The sequence below is a fragment of the Pinus tabuliformis genome, chromosome J (genome assembly GCF_031772625.1).
Source record: "Pinus tabuliformis cultivar Carrire ecotype Pingquan chromosome J, CPIR1, whole genome shotgun sequence".
Classification (NCBI taxonomy): Eukaryota; Viridiplantae; Streptophyta; class Pinopsida; order Pinales; family Pinaceae; genus Pinus; species Pinus tabuliformis.
In genome coordinates this window covers 581,861,914-581,883,186 of record NC_142295.1, presented here as the reverse complement: position 1 = coordinate 581,883,186, position 21,273 = coordinate 581,861,914, and the positions used below count along the sequence as shown (strand labels likewise).

Here is a 21,273-nt window from a genome sequence, read left to right as displayed (position 1 = left end):
AACAAAAACCTCCAAATGGATACAATGCCCCTTATACTATGCTTAGTGGTGTAGGTTCTAACCCTATACAGAATTTACTTGCATACGAATTCTAAAACACAGAAAATAAACAATGCGAGAGCATAACACATAAAACACATATACACAAAGATTTCCCCTGGATCCCAAAGCCGGGACTACCAGCTTGATTTTTCATTATGTTCCTTTCAATGTTACAATACATATTTATACATGTCGAAGCATCCAATACCATGGACTGAAAACCATCGCGTCCAAAACCGTAGACTGAAAACCATCGCGTCCAAAACCATGTGCGAAAGTCATGCACAAAACCATAGGTAGGTCCACCCGGACCCCATAGAGTGGGGTTACCTGCACCCCTAAAACCCCCTGTGACCCCCCCACTACGCAATCGGTGCAACGAAGGAGGGGCTTCGCCCCCCCTCTAACCCCCCGATTAACTATGTGGGCTAGTTGTGGAAAGAATATAACACAACCCAACATGTCATAGTAACTCTTTGTCTCATGTTTATCCTGGTAGGTCGGTGAAATTGGGTAAATTTGGGAGGGGTTGGTTACAAAAGTAATACTTGAGAAAGAAAAGTTTAGAGATTATTGTAAATATTGCAAAACATTACGCTCTAAAGCAAAGAGTGATGATTATAGAGGCTACATATAATAAACTAGGTCACCAAAAGTAGCCTTGCAATTTTTTATTATAACCCTTTTAATAAGCCAGTTCTTTAAACCATAAGTAATCGCCTACTAATTCTACCAACAACTCCTACCACTGGCCACTTACAAAGTAGCCTATTCAAAGATACCACAACAAAAACTTCCAAATGGATACAATGCCCCTTATACTATGCTTAGTGGAACCTATCTACATTTACTAGTTGGTTGCCAAATTACTTCCCAATTCAACTTTCTAACTCAATGTCAACAACACATGGAGGATTTGAATTAAATCTTTGGACGCGTAATTTTACCAATTCCACCCCTCAAGAAGTACACTATACTTATTTTGCTAGGGGGTTAGGATTTGATAATATACGCAGAGATCTTGTCATGCACACCAATTCCTTCCACTTCATGTAAATGTTGTTTGACTTGTGATTTAAGTGAACCCTTTCTTCAATCCAGGTTGGACTGAAATACACGCTACTCTTTTTATACCAAATGCCCTATATTTTTGAGCATCTATATCAAAGTTCTTTGTGAAATTGGTTTTAAGATGTAAGATGTGCCACATTCATTTTCATAACAAATTATGATTTGATATTTGGCTAGCAAATAGCTTTATATAATATCTAGATTTAACAAATATACACATGTAACATCTTTCAGCTTTTCTATATAATTGGAAAATATTATCACACCATTTACTTCTCCTTATTAGTAGTCCTTGCCTCGCCACAGAATATAGCAATCACTTCTTGATCAAAGTGCATTGACTTTGCATGTTTTTGTTGTGTTTTTTTTTTAACCAAAGTTTCGAGAAAATGCTTAATATTTCTATTTTCGTCTAAATCCAAAAATATTTTTCTAATTTTATAAAAAATATATTTCTAATTTTTGATTGGCTAAGGGAGGCCTCATGGGACATAATTCCCCTGGTGGAGAGTGTTTTATTTTTTGGATTTACCAGTGTCAACAATTCATTTAAAAATAATAATAATAATAATTTTGTGAGTGGTCATTCCATCGATGAGTGTTATGAGATTGACATTGTCATGCTACTGCTCTGCCCGATGATGCCAGAATTGATGCAGTTGCAGGTCCTTTATGTACGCGAGGATTGGGGGGGGGGGGAACAAATGCTTGTGCATAGCTTTCACATGGTTGCAGGTCCTTTACATGGGCGAGGGGGGGGGGTTCCAAGCTTCCTTGTGCATATCTTTCATTGTGTGAGAAAAAAATCTATCTTGTTCACTAGTTAGAAGGTGATCGTAGTAGTGATGTTGATGCAACCTTGGCACTTTACGTCCATGAAAAATGATTTTGAAGATTGCACAAGTTGTTTCAGCTTGTGTTCTCACTTTTTCAGCTCAGCAAGGGGATGAAGCAAGTCAATATCATTAGAAAGCACCATTTTGTACCAAACGACTTCGAACGGGTCCGACACCCAATTATTAGGCGGGCACAAGAAGAACAATGTGTAAACGTTGTTGCAGAGACCAAGCCAATGGAATCAAACCACACCTTTAACAGATTTATTCTCAAACCTCTCCTGTCAAGACGAAATGGATTGGACATTGCTACAAAGACCAAGCCAATGGAATCAAACCACACCTTTAACAGACTTGTTCTCAGACCTCCCTTGTTATGACGAAATCAAGTAACATAGGGAGAAGAATGGATATATATATATATATATATCGGTGTTTTTATTATTAAAGTATTGATGCCTAGACTATCAATATTCTCAGTGTGTTCTAGACTATTGATATCCATGTGATGTTGATTAGGGTTTTGGCTGTGAGGGTTAATCAGTGTCGATGCTCTTACAATAAACTAGAAGCTTGGTAGTTTGGGCGACATCACAATGTGCATGATGGTGTGGCCAAGGGGAGGGTCGCACCTATCATTCTCAAACTGTTGTATCCCACACAATGAACCAATTGCAATTGTGCAAATGTCCTTCATGAAAAGTTTTTCATCAGAGATTTTACTTATTTTCCTCCTCCTCGCTTATTAGGACTCTGCATGAGGTCTCTGACAAGTCATCACATTGAGAAATTTTGCATTTCACACAATTATTAACTTTACTATTTTTCTTTTCGCGTATCAGCATAGAAAGTTCATTAATATAAAATCAATCCACTGACATTGTCAAATCCAGAGGTCTGCAAAATGTAAGGATTGCGTTTACATTTAGGATTAAAATTCAAAGTCGGCGACATAGCAACTCAATTCCAATGATGATCGTAAAGAGATTAATTGGTTTAATGTAAGCAACTACCTCTACCTCTCCTACTAGCTTACCTTTCATTTTGCATAAGAATTGATTAGCCAAATTCTAGCACACTTAATCTGAATTAATCACGGATTAGAATTCTATCACATAGTGGGGAGCTCTGCACTCCCGCACGAACTCGTTCCGCACTTGACACATTACCATTCTCCACACAAACTCATTCCACACAACTTCCTTGTGTGGAGGACCAAGAGTTATGGCAATGGCGGTGGGTTGTTACAGAAAAAAGTGAACGATGTCTAACAAGCATATTCCTTTTTATCCACTAGTTGAGTTCAACACGAATAATTGTTTTGAGTAATGTATTTTCAATGGTTCATGTCGGAAAGGCAATCAACTCTCTTCAATTGCCTTCGCGTTCAAACAAAAAGTCAAAACTCAGTAACATCATAAGAAAAGTTAATGTCCTTTACAAAATCTCAATGTGTAGAGTAATTTAATACCATTTCTTTTTCAAAGCATACGTTGAGGAAATAATTCATGACAAACAATTCTTAACACAAGATTAAAACTAGAAAAATACAATGATGGTAAGAAAGTAAAGGCAAGGTAATTATTCTTTAGTGTGATGCGATATTGTATATACAAAAGTAAATGTCAAAGGTATGGAATATTTACAAAGACCCGATCATGTGGCAAGCTAATTTAAAGTAATAACTAATTTCTAAATTAGGCATTGATTTCGATGTACAAAGCCCTAAATTAGTGATCAATTTTCGGTTGCTCATATTGAAAAATGCATCAAGGAATTCTCAATTTAATTTTTCCTTATTAAATTGAGAAAACTAAAAATTCCACATCAGTAGACAACTTGGAGAAGTTAACTGAGGTGACACTCACTCAGTTAAGAACACTCAATTTGAGTTAATGAGTTGAAGTTCAGTTTGCATGCGTTGATTCCTACTTTATAGGAATTTAGCTTAGTTAATTCGAATTAGGGGCATGAAGTTCAGTTGTATGTAGTGATTCCTAAATTGTAGAAGCCTAAGTTGAGTTAATTTCAGTTGTAATCAATTAAACTAGTTCTAACTATTAATAGAACTAGTTGGTGGTTATTTAAGTAGTGGGACATTAGTCTAACTTAGAGATCATCTAGTTAACTGATCAATCAACTAATAATTAACTCATGCATGCAAATAATATGATTTGCCTAGTTGTGTTGGAGTTTATAAGGCAATTAACCAACCGTTGTAAACTAATTGAGTGTATAGGTGTTGCATGAGTTCAGGTGATAAACCCTGACGAATTAGGCAAGAATTTTGAAGGAAATTCCAAATTAATAAGGGCCTATTTTCCTCAAGAATTGCATAAGCAAATAGGGGCTCAAGTAGAGGCATAAATTGACTAACTCTGGGAGCTTCTCAGTGAGCAAGGAGATAGGTTATTCACGTGTAGGTTGTGCTCAATTGAGCAAAGAAATTTTAATACATCTTTATTCATCGTATTAATGCAAGCAAGGATTAGGGTTTTTAGCAATTTTCTTTCCCTAGGAAAAATATTATTTGTATGTGTGCGATTTCTTATTGTGTGTATGAAATTTTTGTTCTAAATTGTGAATTACTTTCCACAGAGCAGTAGAGTAGGTTTGTGTCTTGTGATTTTGATTAAACGTCATGAGCATATGCAAATATACATCGTAATTTCTACATGGTATTGGAGAAGGATTCACTTTAGAGCAGGAATTTCGAAGTTGTTTCTCAGGAGGTTCGAATTTGGAGTTCAGTGTGGCAAGATCTTTTCAGTGATGAGAAGATGGACTTCAATGGACTAAGGCTAGAGTATGCTTGGAAGGCACCTCTAATTTTGTTGCATGGAAGGATCACATGGAGGCAGTGTTGGATGACAATGGATTGTTGGAATATGTCAAGACAAACATTCCAAAACCAGGATCAACTGATGCCTAGAACCTAGCTCAATGGAGGAAAGATGTAGTTGGAGCCATGAGGATCATTCTAGAGGGTGTGAGAGACCACATAGCCTCGAAATTACATGGCAAAGGGACTCCCTCTTCTATGTGGAAGACCCTCAATGAGCTATTCAGAAATAACAATGAAGTCAGGAAACTTGATTTCATGAACAAATTGAGGATTGAAGATAAAGGGTATGAGGTAGTCTTCAAAGATGGGAAGGCCTACCTCAAGCATCTTGCTTCATGTCAAATCAAGCAATTTGGTGTCAGGATCGAGAGCCTCTACACATTAGAGGAAGATGCATGCACAACCTTGAGGAGCAAGGCAAGGATTAGAGATGTTGTGGTTGAGAGGGAGCATGATTTAGCTCTCAAGATGGAGCCTCAACCAATTGGTAGTTGGGCTGACTAGGAGGATGATGATGAAGATGACCAGTCAAAGACCTCCAGCAAGAAAAGAGTTCGAGCTATGTGGGTAGAGGGAGCACATGCAACCATACCTCTAGGTGTGAGGTGGAGTGATGTAGATCCTTAGTCCAAGAGTTGCAGAAATTTGGGCAAGGTCCATTGAGGCATTCTCCTCATGGATCATTACCTTGCTATGGGGGCCCACATTATTCAGTAGCAGGAGGATCAATGTCAATTAGATACTGACGAGTGTAGAGGAGTGTTGACAACAGAGCTAGTAACGAAGTGAGTGGACTTAGTGCGGTCGATAAGCTAAGGTCTTCAGTAAGCTAGAGACCATCTGAAAAGCGGGTAACCTATATGGCATAGATCAAAAGTATGATTATTTTAGCATCTATCGGTCATGTTGTATCATGATTTTTCCCCGCTTAGCTATCAGGGAAGAGCAAGCTTATTATCATCGGAGATTTCCTCGATCATTATCACATGCAAACACTAGATAAATCACCTTCAAAATCAACCACGCATCGTTATGAAGCATCATATTCAAATATATCTATGATCAGGAGGCTCGGTAGCAAAGTCATCAACAACACAATTGTCCTAGTAAACAGTTGTAGACATAATTGATTCTATGTTTTTTTTTTATGCTTCTCAGTTGTAGATGTTGCAGTAGAAACAACAACAATGAGAAGTGTCACATGCAGTACATTCCACAGGTGCATGATACAGGTGGTTGATAATCCCTTTCTTGAAAAGTAAGAAAACTTTCAGTAAAAATCACATCATCAAAGTTTTGTCAACGTGCTTCGAACCATCTAGTGTGGTTCATCGTCACGACATGATGAAGAACAAGATCTTGACATCAAGTTAAATAGATGAAGAGAAATCTTTTAAGTCGTTATAATATAACGGTTAGATTTCACTAAATAATTAATATTATTAATGAAAAAGATTTTCATATAAAGAAAATGGTTAGATTTGACTAAATAAATAATATTTTAATATAAATAAATAATTTTTAATATTGAATTAAAGAAAATAATTAATCAAAATGAATGTTTTAAGGAAATGAATATCTAAAAATAAAAATAAAAATAAAAATAATATTTAGGTCAAACCTAAATAATCAAAACAAATAAAACAATTAATAAAATAAAAATAATGTTTGGGTCAAACTTAAATAATCAAAACAATTAATTCTAAAATAATAAATTAATAAATGGTCAAAAAAAATTAAAATTAATTAACTAAATAAATAAATATATAATGAAAAAAATAATTAATCGTTTATTAGTAGTCAAGATAAAAATACAAATAAATAATAAAAATTAAGAAATTAGAAATATATATATATATATATATAATGGCAGGGATCCAACAATTGCTAATTTTCTAGCCATCGTCTCTATTCAGATTGCTTGGCCTCCTTTCAATCTCTATAGCTTCCCTAAACTTACGGTGATGGAAATGATCTATCTTAGCAATGACTCAGGTGTCTTCAATGCAGATGTGGTGTTTTGTCTTTTCCGCATGTTCTGCTAATGCTAAGGAGTGGGTCCTCCCATGTTTGATGTCTGTCGCATGTTCCTGAATCCTTTGATTTATTGAGCGACCAATTTCACCAACATAGGGTGTTCCACATGAACAAGGGATTACATAAACACCTTTCATATTCTTAGGGTCCACCAGGTCTTTTACAAATCTTAAGGAACTTTGAATAGTGTTAAGGGGCCTAAAGGTTGAGGGAACCTTGTGCTTTCTTAGGATCCTTGCAATCTTGTTAGTGGTCCCTTGTATAAAGGGAAGGTGTACCCCATAAAACTGATCATTGGGTTATTTTTAATCTTGGAACCCTTGCCAGCCTCAAGGAAAGCCATAAGACATTGGAGCTTATTATAACCATTATTTTTGAAAACCTTGAGGAGATGGGTTTTCTCATCTTCAAGATGGCTTTCATCAGAAAATCTAAATGCACAAGTGGCTAAAGTGTTGAGAACACCCAACTTTTGAGCAGGGAAATGATGGGACTTAGCGTGAATACACTGCTCCGTGTGAGTTTTCTTCCGAAAGACCTGGTGTGAGAATGATCCATCGTCCTTCTTTGAAATAAGGACGTCAAGAAAAGGAAGGCTCCCATTGATTTCACATTCCATAGTAAACTTTATGGAGCTAGACTGATTATTAAGATGATGGAGAAAGAGATCCAACTTATCCCGACCATGAGGCCAGATGATGCAGGTGTCATCCACAAATCTCTTCCAAAGCTTTGGTTTGTATTGAGCTGAGGACAAAGATTTGGATTCAAAGTCCTCCATGAACAAATTAGCTACAACAGGGGAAAGAGGTGAGCCCATGAAAACACCATGTTCTTACTGAGAGGGAGTGTTGAAAAATGCAACAAGAAATTCTTACTTTGATTTTGCCTTAATTAAATTGAGAAAATTCGAAATTTCACATCAATAGACAACTTGGAGGAGTTAACTGAGGTGACATCACTCTTGTCACTCAGTTAAGAATATTCAATTCGAGTTAATGATATGAAGTTCAATTTGCATGTGATGATTCCTATTTTATAGGAGTATAGATTAGTTAATTCAAGTTAGGGACATGAAGTTTAGTTGGATGTAGTGATTCCTAAATTTTATGAGCCTAGGTTGAGTTAATTTTAGTTGTAATAAGTTAAACTAGTTCTAACTGTTAATAAAACTAGTTGGTGGTCAGTTAAGTAGTGGGACATCAATCTAACTTATAGTTAATTGATCAATCAACTAATAATTAACTCATGCATGCAAGTAATATGAGTTGCCCAATTGTGGTGGAGTTTCTAAGGCAATCAACCAATAGTCGTAAACTAGTTAAGTGTACAAGTGTTGCATGAGGTTAGGTGATCAACCTTTGAGGAATTGTGCAAGCATTTTGGAGGAAATTCCAAATTAATAGGGACTTATTTCCTCCTGAATTGCGCAAGAAAATAGGGGCTCAAGCAGAGGCAAAAATTAAATATGTCTGGGTCAGAGCTTCTCAGTGAGCAGAGAGATAGGTTATTCACTTGCAGGTTGTGCTCAGTTGAGCAAAGCAATTGTAATACATCTCTATTCATCAGATCAATGCAAGAAGACATTGGAGTTTTTAGCAGTTTGTTTTACCTGAGAAAAATACTATTTGCATGTCTCAATTTTTTGTTCTAAATTATGAATTACTTTCCGTAGAGCAGTAGAGTAGGTTTGTGTCTTGTGATTTTGATTAAAACTTCATGAGCACTTGCAAATCTACATCGTAATTTCTACAACTCACGTATGAGAACATCACCTTCATTGTGTTCTACTTTCCATCCCATTAACTTTAAATTCCATCATGCGATAATTGCTGAGATGGAGCACCGAGTTGCGCAAGGCATGTGCATGCATATCTCCAATTCCAAGATCATGTGGGTTCATCCATTTCCGGATTGTGAAATCACGTGGCAAACCATTTTTAATTGCAAAGACTAGGAATTCATCTAAAAGTGTCTTAAATTCAAAATATTTTGAGGATATTCTCTATCTGACATAATGTTCGTTGTATCCCACAACGATGACATTTGTGTTTTCTATGGATTTTGACTTATAGTGATCTACACAATTAATGGTTTCCACCAACTGTCTTTCATCCCTTGAACGTGTTGCTTAGCTTGCTTTGCTAGAAACAAACTCTTTCAGTTGACTCTACCATTGAGCTTTTGGAGTTAAGCAATACCACATGATGAGAGTATATATGTAGCGCTCTTGCAACATTTTAGAGATTCCCACAGTCATAGTTGAATAACATAGTTACGACATGAATGTCAACAATTGGGAGAAAATGATACCACTTGGATTTTTAGTTGCAACTAGGTATATTTAGCATAATGTATGGAATGCAAAAAATAACTGCAATAACCTACTCAAGAATTTGCAAGGGTTGTTCTTCATCACCAGTTTAAAACCTATAGGTGGGAACGAATACACTTCTATATATGTAGATATCTAAGACCCTAATAGTATTCCAACGTAGAGCAACTGAACTATACAGTAATCAAATTTATAGGTGAAACCTACATGGTCATTCTTATAAAATTCGACGTCAACTAATACAATGATTAAAATTTAAAATATGCAAGTTAGGTCACGAGCTCGATCAACTACAACAATAGCCAAAAGTGATAAGAATGTTTGTCAGGTCCCGAGTTCGATCAACTACAACTGTTGAGAATGCAACAAGATGATGGAGCTTAGTGGAAAGAAGTTGCCTTCACTAAGTGGGCGCGCAGGCTATTTTTGGCGCAGAGTCTATTTTTAGACATATGGATCATGGTCTGTGAGTTGCAGGATGCTATTTGTGGATGATTGGTCATGTTGGTAAAAATAGATGGACTTATATTTTTAGACATATGGGCGGATTCTATTTTTAGACTGCCAGGCTAAAAATAGAACAGTCGAATATTATTAGCTCATAATAATATTTGGACTATAAACATTATCTTATCCTCTTGGAGCACTTCAGTTTGAGCTATAGATGTGGCACATGCAACTGTCAGAAGGAAATACACTTTTCTTGTGGGTCAGTTGAATTATTGCATGGTGGACTTCAGTTAGAACTCATGTGGTTGAGTTTGGTGGAGTTGATTAAGGAGTTGATGGAGTTGTGTTCAGTTTGACTTGGTTAAACTAGTTGTATTTAGTCTAATTGCAGAATACACTAGTGATGAGTGATGTGAATTAATTGTTAATTAATTCACTAATTATTAACTCATAAAGCAACTAAAGAATACATCAGTTAACTCAGTGCATGGACAGTTCAGTGGAGACAGGTGTTAGAGGTTGAGATTGCTATCAGTTGTGACTATAGTTGTGCATGAGATTTACACAATCAATGGATTGAGTATTGCCAATGAGGATTGTGTGGTTCAACCAAGGAAATACGAGTTTGGATCAGCCATTCATCATTATTCTCATGCGGGATTGCGCAGTGGAGGCAGACAAGCAGCGGAGGAGATTTGAACCTGTGATTGATTCAGATCTGAGCTAGTTTTGTGTGTAACAGGTGGAGATAGTACTGAGTATTTGTGAGGAGTATTGTACTATGTATTGTTACATGTTCTCAATCATTATAATATACAGATAGTGTGGGGTTTTCAGCTGTATGCTTTACCCGGGTTACATACTGTGTTAATGTGTGCATGCGATTGATGTTTCATTGTTTTTAATTCCACAAAATTGATGATCAACGTAGAGGAGGTTATGTATTATGCATGTATTTCGCAATAGTGTATAATCGGGATAATCTCTGTGAATAAGTGTCATATTATTCAAAATTTCTACATGGTATCAGAGCTGTTGATCATCAGATCTATTATTCAGAAAGTGTTTACATTTTATTTCTTCAGGCAGAGTTTGTAATCAGGCCAGGTAGCCTCTGGATTCATCCTTCCTTTGGAAGGTGAGATATCCGGTAAAAGCCCATACAGTCAATCTCTATATGAGAAATACTTTGTTCTCACGAATTTTAGATCAGAAGCAGTTGAGTTTTGAGTTGGTGGAATTCGAATTTGCAGCAGTGTTTTCTTGGTGTCAAAGTTGAAATGTCTTTCAATGGATTGCGATTGGAGTATGCTCTTGAGGGCAGCTCGAATTATATTGCATGGAAAGATAGGATGGAGGCGGTGTTAGATGATAATAGGCTAAAGGAGTTCATAGAGGCTGAGGTCCCAAAGCCTACTGATACTCCTCAAGTTGATGCTTGGCAAAAGAAGACAACAAAGTGTCAAAGGATTCTGTTGGAGGGCGTGAAGGATCACATTGTGTCTAGCCTGCAGGGAAAGGCTTCTCCATACTTGATGTGGAAAGCATTGACAGATCTATTCCAAAGCAAGAGTGATCAGAGGAAGTTGGCGCTCAAGGATAAACTCAGAAACATTAAGTGTGAGAAAGGAGACAGTATGCCCAAGTATCTCACGAAGTTCACTCAGTGCAGACATGAGCTGGGAAGTGTGGGGGTGACTGTCGATGATGAGGACTTGGTGAGCTTGGCTCTCCTTGGTCTTCCGAAGAGTTGGCATTCCTATCAGGACTCTGTCAATGGTCGGGAGAAATTGCCAGGATGGGAGAGACTTTGGTCAGATCTTGTGCAGGAGGAGATCAGGCGGAATACCAGGGACGGATCTTCATCAAAGGCACCTGATGAAGAGAATTGCGCTTTGGCTGCCAAAGCAAAGAAGGGGAAGAACAAGAAAGCTTCTCATTCTGGTGCGAAAGGCAAGAAGCAGGACATGTCCAAGGTGAACTGCTTTCACTGTCACCAGCACGAACATTATGCCATAAATTGTCTGTAGAAGAAGAAAAATAAGCAAGATGCTGGATCTGCAGCAGGAGAGGCCTTAGCCTCGCAGTTTGAGCTTGATTTTTCGTTGATCACATGCTTGGTATCAAGTGTGATGGGATCGGTATGGTTCTTGGACAATGATGCGTCTTTTCACATGACAGGAGATCGAGATTTGTTTTTTGATCTAGAGGAGAAAGATCTTGGAGTGCACATCGAGATGGGCGATGATGGTAGATACAGTGCGACCGGTATCGGTACCATTTCCTTTGAGAGGGAGTTTGGTAAACCATTCGTATTGAAGGAAGTGATGCATGTTCCAGGATTGAAGAAGAATCTTATCTCTGTGGCGATGTTAGAAGACAAGGGATATGATGTTGTTTTCAGCGAGGGAAAGACTTTCATGCGCAGCAAGACAACTGGAGGAACCCGAAAGATAGGGGTTCGAGTCAGGAACCTTTATCAGTTGCATGTAGGTGGCTGAGCAACAATGGCATGCAAGGCAGAAGGATTGGTGAGCCGGATGATGGCGAGTTGTGGCACAGGAGATTGGGTCACCTTCACCATGGAGCCTTGAAGATACTGCAGCAGATCACTACTGGGCTTCCTAAAGGCACTCTTGCGTAGTCAGATCAATGCAAGGGGTGTACTTTGGGAAAACTTGTGAAAGCCACCTTTCACGAGAAGGATAGTTGCGCCACGACAATCCTTGAGAGAATTCACACAGACGTGTGTGGACCTTTCTTAGTAGCTTCGACAACAAAGCATAGGTACTATGTGATCTTTGTTGATGATTTCTCTCGAAAGTGCTGGATCTTCTTCATGCAGAAGAAGAGCAAGACATACTCAAAGTTCTGTGAGTTCAAAGCACTGGTCGAGAAGGAGTTGGGGAAGAAGGTGAAGGCTCTTAGGAGCGACAATGGTGGTGAATTCATCTTTGGCGAGTTCAAGGACTTCTGCAGCGCAGAAGGGGTTCGAAGAGAGCTCATAGCTCCCCATAACCCACAGCAGAACGAGGTTGCTGAGCAGAAGAACAGAACGATCGTGGGTGCTGCACGAGTGATGTTGCATGATCAGAGCCTACCCCTTCACTTGTGGGAGGAAGCATGCAATACTGCAGTATATGTGCAGAACCGTTGTCCTCACAGGATACTTGGCATGAGTACACCTGAGGAGGCTTATTCTGGTAAGAGGCCTGATATTTCTCATTTGAGGATTTTTGGTTCTAACGTTTAAATGCATGTGACGAAGGATGCCAGGAAGAAGCTGGAGCTGACCGCAAAGGTTGGGATATTTGTGGGATACTGTGATACACCCCACAATTATCGTGTGTATTTTCCAGACAGTCGCAAGACTGTTGTGCGACGAGATATAAAATTTCAGGAGGAGAAAGCCATGAAGTGTTCGCTTGAGAGGGAGCCACACTTGCATGCAGATGAGGAGCTATTAGTTCCTAAGAATGAGCTTCAAGACATGGATCAGCCACAGGATGAAGTTCATGGAGTGGAAGAGACCACTCATGCAGCGCCAACCATCAGAGGGCGAAAGCGCATGACAGAAGCTGAGCGACTGGCTCAAGATGCAGAGAAGGTTGTAGGACCACCTACAACTCAACGTAGACAGAGACAGTCACCTGATCGGTACACTGGATACATGGCTCTTGTGAGCAAATGTGTTGTGACTGAGCCATCCTCTTTCAAGGAAGCTATGGAGGATCCCACATGGGTAGATGCCATGGTGGAAGAGTGTGATTCGATTGTTAGAAATAGTGCATGGGAGATTGTCCCAAGACCGGAAGGGAAATCAGTGGTGGGTTCGAGATGGATCTACAAAGTGAAGCAGGCAGCTGACGGGAGTGTGGAGAAGTAAAAGGCAAGATTTGTTGCCCGAGGCTTTTCACAGATAGAGGGGATCGATTATGAGGAGACCTTTGCACCTGTCGCAAGGTGTTCTTCCATACGGACGATTCTTGCTCTCTCAACGCAGATGGGGTGGCACATTCATCAGATGGATGTGAAGATTGCATCCCTCAACGGAGTCATTGAGGAGGAGGTGTACATAGAGCAGCTCGAAGGTTTCGAGATCTTCAGCAGCGAGTCGCATGTGTGCAGGCTCAAGAGAGCACTGTATGGGTTGAAACAAGCACCACGTGCTTGGTACACATGGATAGACAGTTATTTCACTGGACTTGGATTCTCCAAGAGTGAGGCGGATCCTAACCTATACTAGATTGTGGTGGAGGGTAAGTTGCTTATCATTGTACTTTATGTAGATGATTTGATTCTAACAGGTGATGAGCTGTTGATACTTTCATGTAAGGATGATCTTGCTAAGGAGTTTGAGATGAAGGACTTGGGCCTCCTTCATTATTTCCTGGGATTGGAAATTTGGCAGCGCAGTGATGGACTATTTGTTTCTCAGGGTAAGTATGCTCGGGAGATATTGGAGAAGTTCAACATGCATGGCTGCAAGCCTGTTGATACTCCTCTTCCTAGAGGTTGGAGGAAGGAGGATGCTACTTCAACAGAAGTAGTGGATGCCATTGTTTATCGACAGTTGGTGTGGTCGCTTATGTATCTGGTCAATACATGACCCGATATATGCTATGTTGTTAACCAGCTTTCACAAGCTATGGTTAAGCCAACCAAGCTCCGCTGGAAGGCGGGCAAGCATGCATTGCGTTATCTCAGAGGCACATCGAGATATGGATTGTGGTACAGATAGGAGGATGAGGTGAAGTTATGTGGCTTCACGGATGCAGATTGCACAGGGAGCCCAACAGACAGAAAGAGCACATCTGGAGGGGTCTTCAGTATCGGGTCGACAGCAGTTTCTTGGTACAACAGGAAGCAAAGGTCCGTGGCACTCAGTTCAACAGAGGCCGAGTATATGACAGTAAGTTTGGCTGCATGCGAGGCTATATGGATGAGGAAGATCCTGGTCGGGTTGTTCGGTTCATACTTGGAGCCTACAATGATTTATTATGATAACCAGAGTTGCATTAAACTCTCGGCTAATCCAGTATTTCATGATAGATCTAAGCACATTGACATCAAGTACCATCATATCGAAGATTGTGTGCAACGGAGAATCATGTTACTTTCATACATTCCAACGGAGGATCAGGATGCTGATATCTTGACGAAGGCGCTCACCAGGAGCAAATTCGAATACCACCAAGGTAGGATAGGGGTTGCTGATAATCCATATCTTGTTGAGAGGGAGTGTTGAGAATGCAACAAGATGATGGAGCTTAGTGGAAAGAAGTCGCCTTCACTAAGTGGGCCCGCAGGCTATTTTTGGTGCAGAGTCTATTTTTAGACATATGGATCATGGTCTATGAGTTGCAGGAAGCTATTTGTGGATGATTGGTCATGTTGGTAAAAATAGATGGACTTCTATTTTCAGACATATGGGCAGATTCTATTTTTAGACTGCCAGGCTAAAAATAGAACAGTCAAATATTATTAGCTCATAATAATATTTGGACTATAAACATTATCTTATCCTCTTGGAGCACTTCAGTTTGAGCTACAGATGTGGCACATGCAGCTGTAAAAAGGAAATACGCTTTTCTTGTGGGTCAGTTGAGCTATTGCATGGTGGACTTCAGTTAGAACTCATGTGGTTGAGTTTGGTGGTGTTGATTGAGGAGTTGATGGAGTTGTGTTTAGTTTGACTTGGTTAAACTAGTTGTATTTAGTCTAACTGCAGAATACACTAGTGATGAGTGATGTGAATTAATTGTTAATTAATTCACTAATTATTAACTCATAAAGCAACTAAAGAATACATCAGTTAACTCAGTGCATGGACAGTTCAGTGGAGACAGGTGTTAAAGGTTGAGATTGCTATCAATTGTGACTATAGTTGTGCATGATATTTGCACAATCAATGGATTGAGTATTGCCAATGAGGATTGCGTGGTTCAGCCAAGGAAATACGAGTTTGGATCAGCCATTCATCATTATTCTCATGCAGGATTGCGCAGTGGAGGCAGGCAAGCAGCGGAGGAGATTTGAACCTGTGATTGGTTCATATCTGAGCTAGTTTTGTGTGTAACGGGTGGAGATAGTACTGAGTACTTGTGAGGAGTATTGTACTATGTATTGTTACATGTTCTCAATCATTATAATATACAGATAGTGTGGGGTTTTCAGCTGTATGCTTTCCCCGGGTTACATACTATGTTAATGTGTGCATGCGATTGATGTTTCATTGTTTTTAATTCCGCAAAATTGATGATCAACGTAGAGGAGGTTATGTATTATGCATGTATTTCGCAATAGTGTATAATCGGGATAATCTCTGTGAATAAGTGTCATATTATTCAAAATTTCTACAACAACAATAACCAAAAGCAATAAAAAAGTTCAACCTAGTATATAGAAAATGATATGACCATAATAAAACCACTATGCTACTAATGGAAACTGTCTTATAATAATTTCTACCTAGGTAATAATTATTGCAAATATGTTTTGAATAAAAGCATGCCAACATGTATGATATATGGTGCATGGCACACGCCCCACCATAGAACTTTAAAAGTATACTTTGTAGTAGCATTACAAATTGAATTATCACTCACAACATCTCGTGCCCCTCAGCTGTAAATTGGTCAAAGTTCTTTGCTCTCTAGACTTTGTCAACTTTTCACTTTTGCCTTCACTCGTTTTAAAAGGCCATTTTAGTAAGGAACAATCTTTCATTGTCAACTGACTCAACTGATTCAACAATCTAGTAAACTCCACAAACATTTCAATTTCTTGTTGTTCGTCAACGTTAAGTACTTTAAGTTCCTTAGGTCATGTCTAAGCAAAGTCAAGAACGTCTCTATGAAAGGGGTTTTCAATACGAGCTCTTTCAAACCGCTAAGCTATCCAATGGCACTTGGCCATTCTTTTAAGTTTCTAAGTTCCAATTATAACTTTTCCAGGGATGGTTGATGTGCAATTTGAGAAGGCAATACTTCAATTTTGTCACAACCGGTGAGATCTATGTACTCAAGCACATCGATGTTTCCAAAACTTCCGCTCTACATGCTTAAATTAAAGCAGCCATTTAAATCAAGATATTTAAGCCTTATTAAATTTCTGAAGGAACTTGGAAGCCTCTCTAAGTTCTTGGAGCAGGAAAGATCGATGTGTTCCAGGTTTGTCAGATAATCTGATAGAGATTGCAAAAATCCCCTTAGTTGCAAGTGTTTCAACGAAGTCAGATGACAAAAATCATCTGGTAATTTTTCCAAGTTATTCTTCGACTTCATCCACCTCGTGGTGATCACAATCCGTTCTAGGTGCTTCAACTGTCTTATAGACTTTGGGATATTCGAGAGGCCAACTTTAATAATCTGTAACTCCTCCAATTGCAAAGGTGTCTACAATATGTTCAAGAGTTTCATCTATATAATGATATCGATTATTGTCCTCTTTTATACAGTTGATATCACTGTCATGTTGATTAGGGTTTCAATTGTGAGGGTTAATTGATGTTAATGCTCTTACAATAAACTAGAAGCTTGGTAGTTAGCACGACACCGCAATGTGCATGGCGGTGTTGCTCGGGGGAGAGTCACACCTATCATTCTCAAACTATTGTATCCCACACAATGAACCAATTGTACGAAGGTCCTTCATGAAAAGTTTGTCATCGACCACTTTTATATCTACTAAAATTTATTATTGTAAATTTGTGTGGAGCTCGTTTGAGTGCGGAGTATCATTCAATAACTAGATAAAAGATGTTTTATGTCATTTGTGCGTCCTCCAAACAATAACTTAAGTGAAGATAAGAACAACTTTCATTAAATAATCCTAATCAACAAATACATATAAATTTCTTTTAGAATAAGTTAAATGAAGTTAAGAATTTATGTTTTTACATATCCATCTTCATATCATTCGAAGCTTGAAAAGCCCATCATCTCCATAACTCGTGTTTGTAGGCCTGGACAGGGTTGTTATTATTATACGCCTGGTGCCTTTATCTGGATCACGGGTCAAACAACGAAGGCTTCATTTGCTAAAATACAGAGGATTTATAAAGTGATCCAAGGGTTGCGAGAGCTTATTTTGTTTTTCCGAGTTATCATGCCGGCTAGGGCACTTAGGCTATAAACTACGCAAGTGAAGTTTAGCAATTGTACGAGCGATCATGCCTCGTCGAAGTGTAATGGTTTATGTTCTTTGCTCCACATACCATCCTTACGCACACCATCTTTCCACACATATTTAAAAGCATACAATGATTATTTAATAATGTTAACTGTAATGCTTGTTATATATATCATGTTTTTTTATTAAAATAATAAATATACAATTTTTATTTAATTATTATTTAGGAACGTATTTCACAAGGAATGCTTCCTCCCCACGACATCTGTGACCCACATCAATTAATAACAACTTCGAATGTCGATGACTAACCGAAAGACATTATTGAGTGTGGAGGTATTTGTGCGGAGAAGGCGTGTGCGGAGGATGTGTGGAGGTGGTTGTGCAGAGGAAGCGTGTGTGGAGAACAAATGCTTGTGTAGAGAACTTTCACTGTGTAGAAAACTTTGTACAAGTGGCTATGCGGAGGAAGGATGTATAGAGATGAAAATGCAGGGCTTAATCAATTAATTAGCGATAGTGGTAAAGGCAAGGACTATGGTGCATTGAAGCTATTAATCTTATTGCTATTTTATTATATGTTTTCTCACTAAATATTCTCTATATTATTGTTGTTTCATCATACACTTTCTCACTATATATTCTCTATATTATTATCTAATCATTATCTATTTTCTCACTAAATATAATAATCATAAAAATATATTAATATTTTTAACCTTTCATCCTATAATTTGTCTAATAATTATTATGGATTTTCTCACTTTCTCACTAAATAGAATGATCATAAAAATATATAATAATATTTTAAGGATTTGTTTTCTTGGCTTTAACGTATGTGTGAATAAATTTAAGATAGAGTACTTAATATATATGAATAAATTTGAGATAGAATATGTATATTTTAACCATTTTTATTTATTTATTAAATTATATAGAAAAAAGAAAGAAATAAATAAATTTAAGATATAATATATATAATTTTACATTTTCACATAAAAAGAAAGAAAGAAAATTATTTTAAGGTCTATAAAGTTAAAGATAGTCTATGACACAGATTGCTTCTTCATCTCAATGGATGTATTCAGCGCTTTTCCTTGTGAAGCCTCATAATATGCTCCCAGCGTCTAGATAAACCCATGGCTAAATAGATTATCCCAAGAGCTAGCGGTCAGAATATATGCATAACTTTGCCTATTGTCTTTGAAGGCCTCACATTTTAAAATGAAATGTTTTATGTTTCCATTTTTCGGAAAAAACAAAAAGTACATATTCTTTCTTCTCACACTTCTTTTGGCCTTTTCAAGCCTCTTACAACAGAGTTGATGAGAATTAATCCTTAACTAAACAATAAAAATTTTAACTCTCCAAAAAATATTAATTTTTTTACACTTTTTGTTCTAAGTGAAATTAAATACTTCAATATAATACTTTTTCCTTTCGCTGGACTCCTTATCCCAAATACCTTATAAATACCTAGTTTTCGCAAAAAAAAAAAAAAGAAAAGAAAAGAAAAGGAAGAAAGAAAAAAAGAAAAAAGAAAAAAAGAAATATTCATGTCATTTACTCTTAAGTTTGATGCAACAGTTAACAAGTGACTCTGAGTAGATTAATAGAGTAACAGAGTTTACGGACCCAATATCGGTTAGAAACCTGGTTTACAAATTTCGCCCATTAGTGCATTTCTATCGTGCAATGAATATGTTCAACATTACAATACGTCGGGTGACTGAGAAATCACACATGCGGCGCCAAGTCGAGGCGAGCCTGAACCTTCGAATCCCGAGGAGCGGATAGGACGTGGAGACTGCAGAGAGAGTGAATTTGAATTCCGAATTGACTCCGAGCAGCTGTTCTGTAGCTGCTTTATAAAGCAAAGAAAACGGAGCGACGAAGATATAAAAATATATGAAGTGGCAGCTGGGAAAACAGAGCAATTCTTCTTGTCCAACTATTCCTATGATTCCAGGGTTTTATATGCAGTCGACTTGAACTTGAATTTGGCTCCATCCATCTCTGATTTTCATTTTGATTTTGATTACCATGGAAACCGCAAGTGCAATTGCAAGCTCCTCCTCTACCCTTCCTGTCCACTGCCGCGATGATGATGGTAATGATGGGAAACAAGTGGTCGTGAGAGTGAGAAGAAAACGTCAGCAGGCGCCAATTGATGCCCTCTGTAAGTAACTTCTTTTGTTCTTATTCCACTTACAAAAATGATTGCCATGGAATGGAAATCATATGAAGTGGACGCCATGTTCAGGGCTGGAGATTAATGAGAGACCACACAAGGGCAAGCACCAAGAGAGATATGAAGAGATGGGTCTCACGCTGGCTCAATTATCACTGGCGGATGGCCAGGATCAAGGTCAAAGGGAAGAAGAAGGGAAAGGTGAAGGCGTAGGTAAGCCCTTGTAATGACGTTGTGTCTGACGCTTCTATTCTACCACCAAATAAAATTCCCCATCTTTTAGAAAACACAGAAAGAAAAAGATAACACCCTGTGTCATGATTTTGTATTTATGTATTGCCATTTTCTTTTTTCTCAGCATCCTGCTGTTTCGGCCTGGCAAGTAAGAAGCAGAGGCAATGCGTGCTTGCTTACTTAGGTAGCATGTAAATAATAATACTGAAAAAATTTAAAACATGGAATTCAATACAAATGCCTTGGGATATGTTATATTTGTAGATGCAATGACAAAGAAATTTGTTACCATTGCCACTTTGTTAGTCCAGACAAAGTATGCTAATTGCTATATCTTTCCCCGGGACATCGTTCACAATATTTCTGAGCAGGATTTTGTGAAAAGAGATTCAGGGTTTATTCATGTATCAAAGTGTATGATTTTCCAAAAGGCCGATTCAACAGAGGAACTTTGGATGTCCATTGTTTTCAAAGATTCTTAAAACATTTAGTCAGAGTAGTATCTTCTCCAACATGTGGAATTATGTATTTTTTGAGCAGTTCCTTGATTCAAGGACACCTCTGAAAATTTCAGTATCTCCAAAACCATAGAAAAGGTGATCCGCATACACATGTCATTGAAAGCTTTTACAGATGCGGTTCAGAAGAATTGACCTAGCTGCTAAACATGCGATAATGATAGTGACAACTCGATAGAAAAGTTAAACGGAAACCTATTAGATGTTAGGAAGAATTTTGATATATGAAAAGTCAGACAAGCCAGCGGAACAATATAAAATTCCTTTTACGTTCATTTAAGAGAAGTTTCACAGCGCCATTAATTCAGCATTTGGGGAGATTGAAAGCAATGAAAATATTGCAATAATTGCGCATTGCATCGCAATTTTTGCATAATCAGTAAGTACTAGTTAAAACGAAGACCAAAGAAGAACAGTTAGATTGAAAGAAACGTGTAAACTCCTGCCAGTCCTTCCTGGCTTTATGCCATGAACTTGATTAGGTTTGGAAGGATTGAGATACTTTGGTACAATGGCTATTGAAAAGAGGGTGAGGAAAAAGAAGAACTCTGTACCCTGTTTTGATTGTAGAGGTAGGCATT

At 38.0% G+C, this 21,273-nt stretch overlaps 1 protein-coding gene across 2 annotated transcripts in view; it reads left to right on the top strand.

The window, feature by feature from the left end:
* Positions 1 to 19,354: 19,354 nt before the first annotated feature.
* The window catches only part of LOC149228314 (RNA-directed DNA methylation 4-like), a 248,831-nt gene continuing 246,912 nt past the window's right edge, over positions 19,355 to 21,273 (top strand). The window contains exons 1-2 of one of the 2 annotated variants that reach the window (XM_089378154.1): positions 19,355 to 19,928; positions 20,013 to 20,153. In XM_089378154.1, the coding sequence (XP_089234280.1) occupies positions 19,793 to 19,928; positions 20,013 to 20,153 (277 nt within the window). In that variant the 5' untranslated portion in view covers positions 19,355 to 19,792. The remainder of the gene's footprint in view (positions 19,929 to 20,012; positions 20,154 to 21,273) is intronic. The other variant, XM_089378153.1, reaches the window with a different exon arrangement.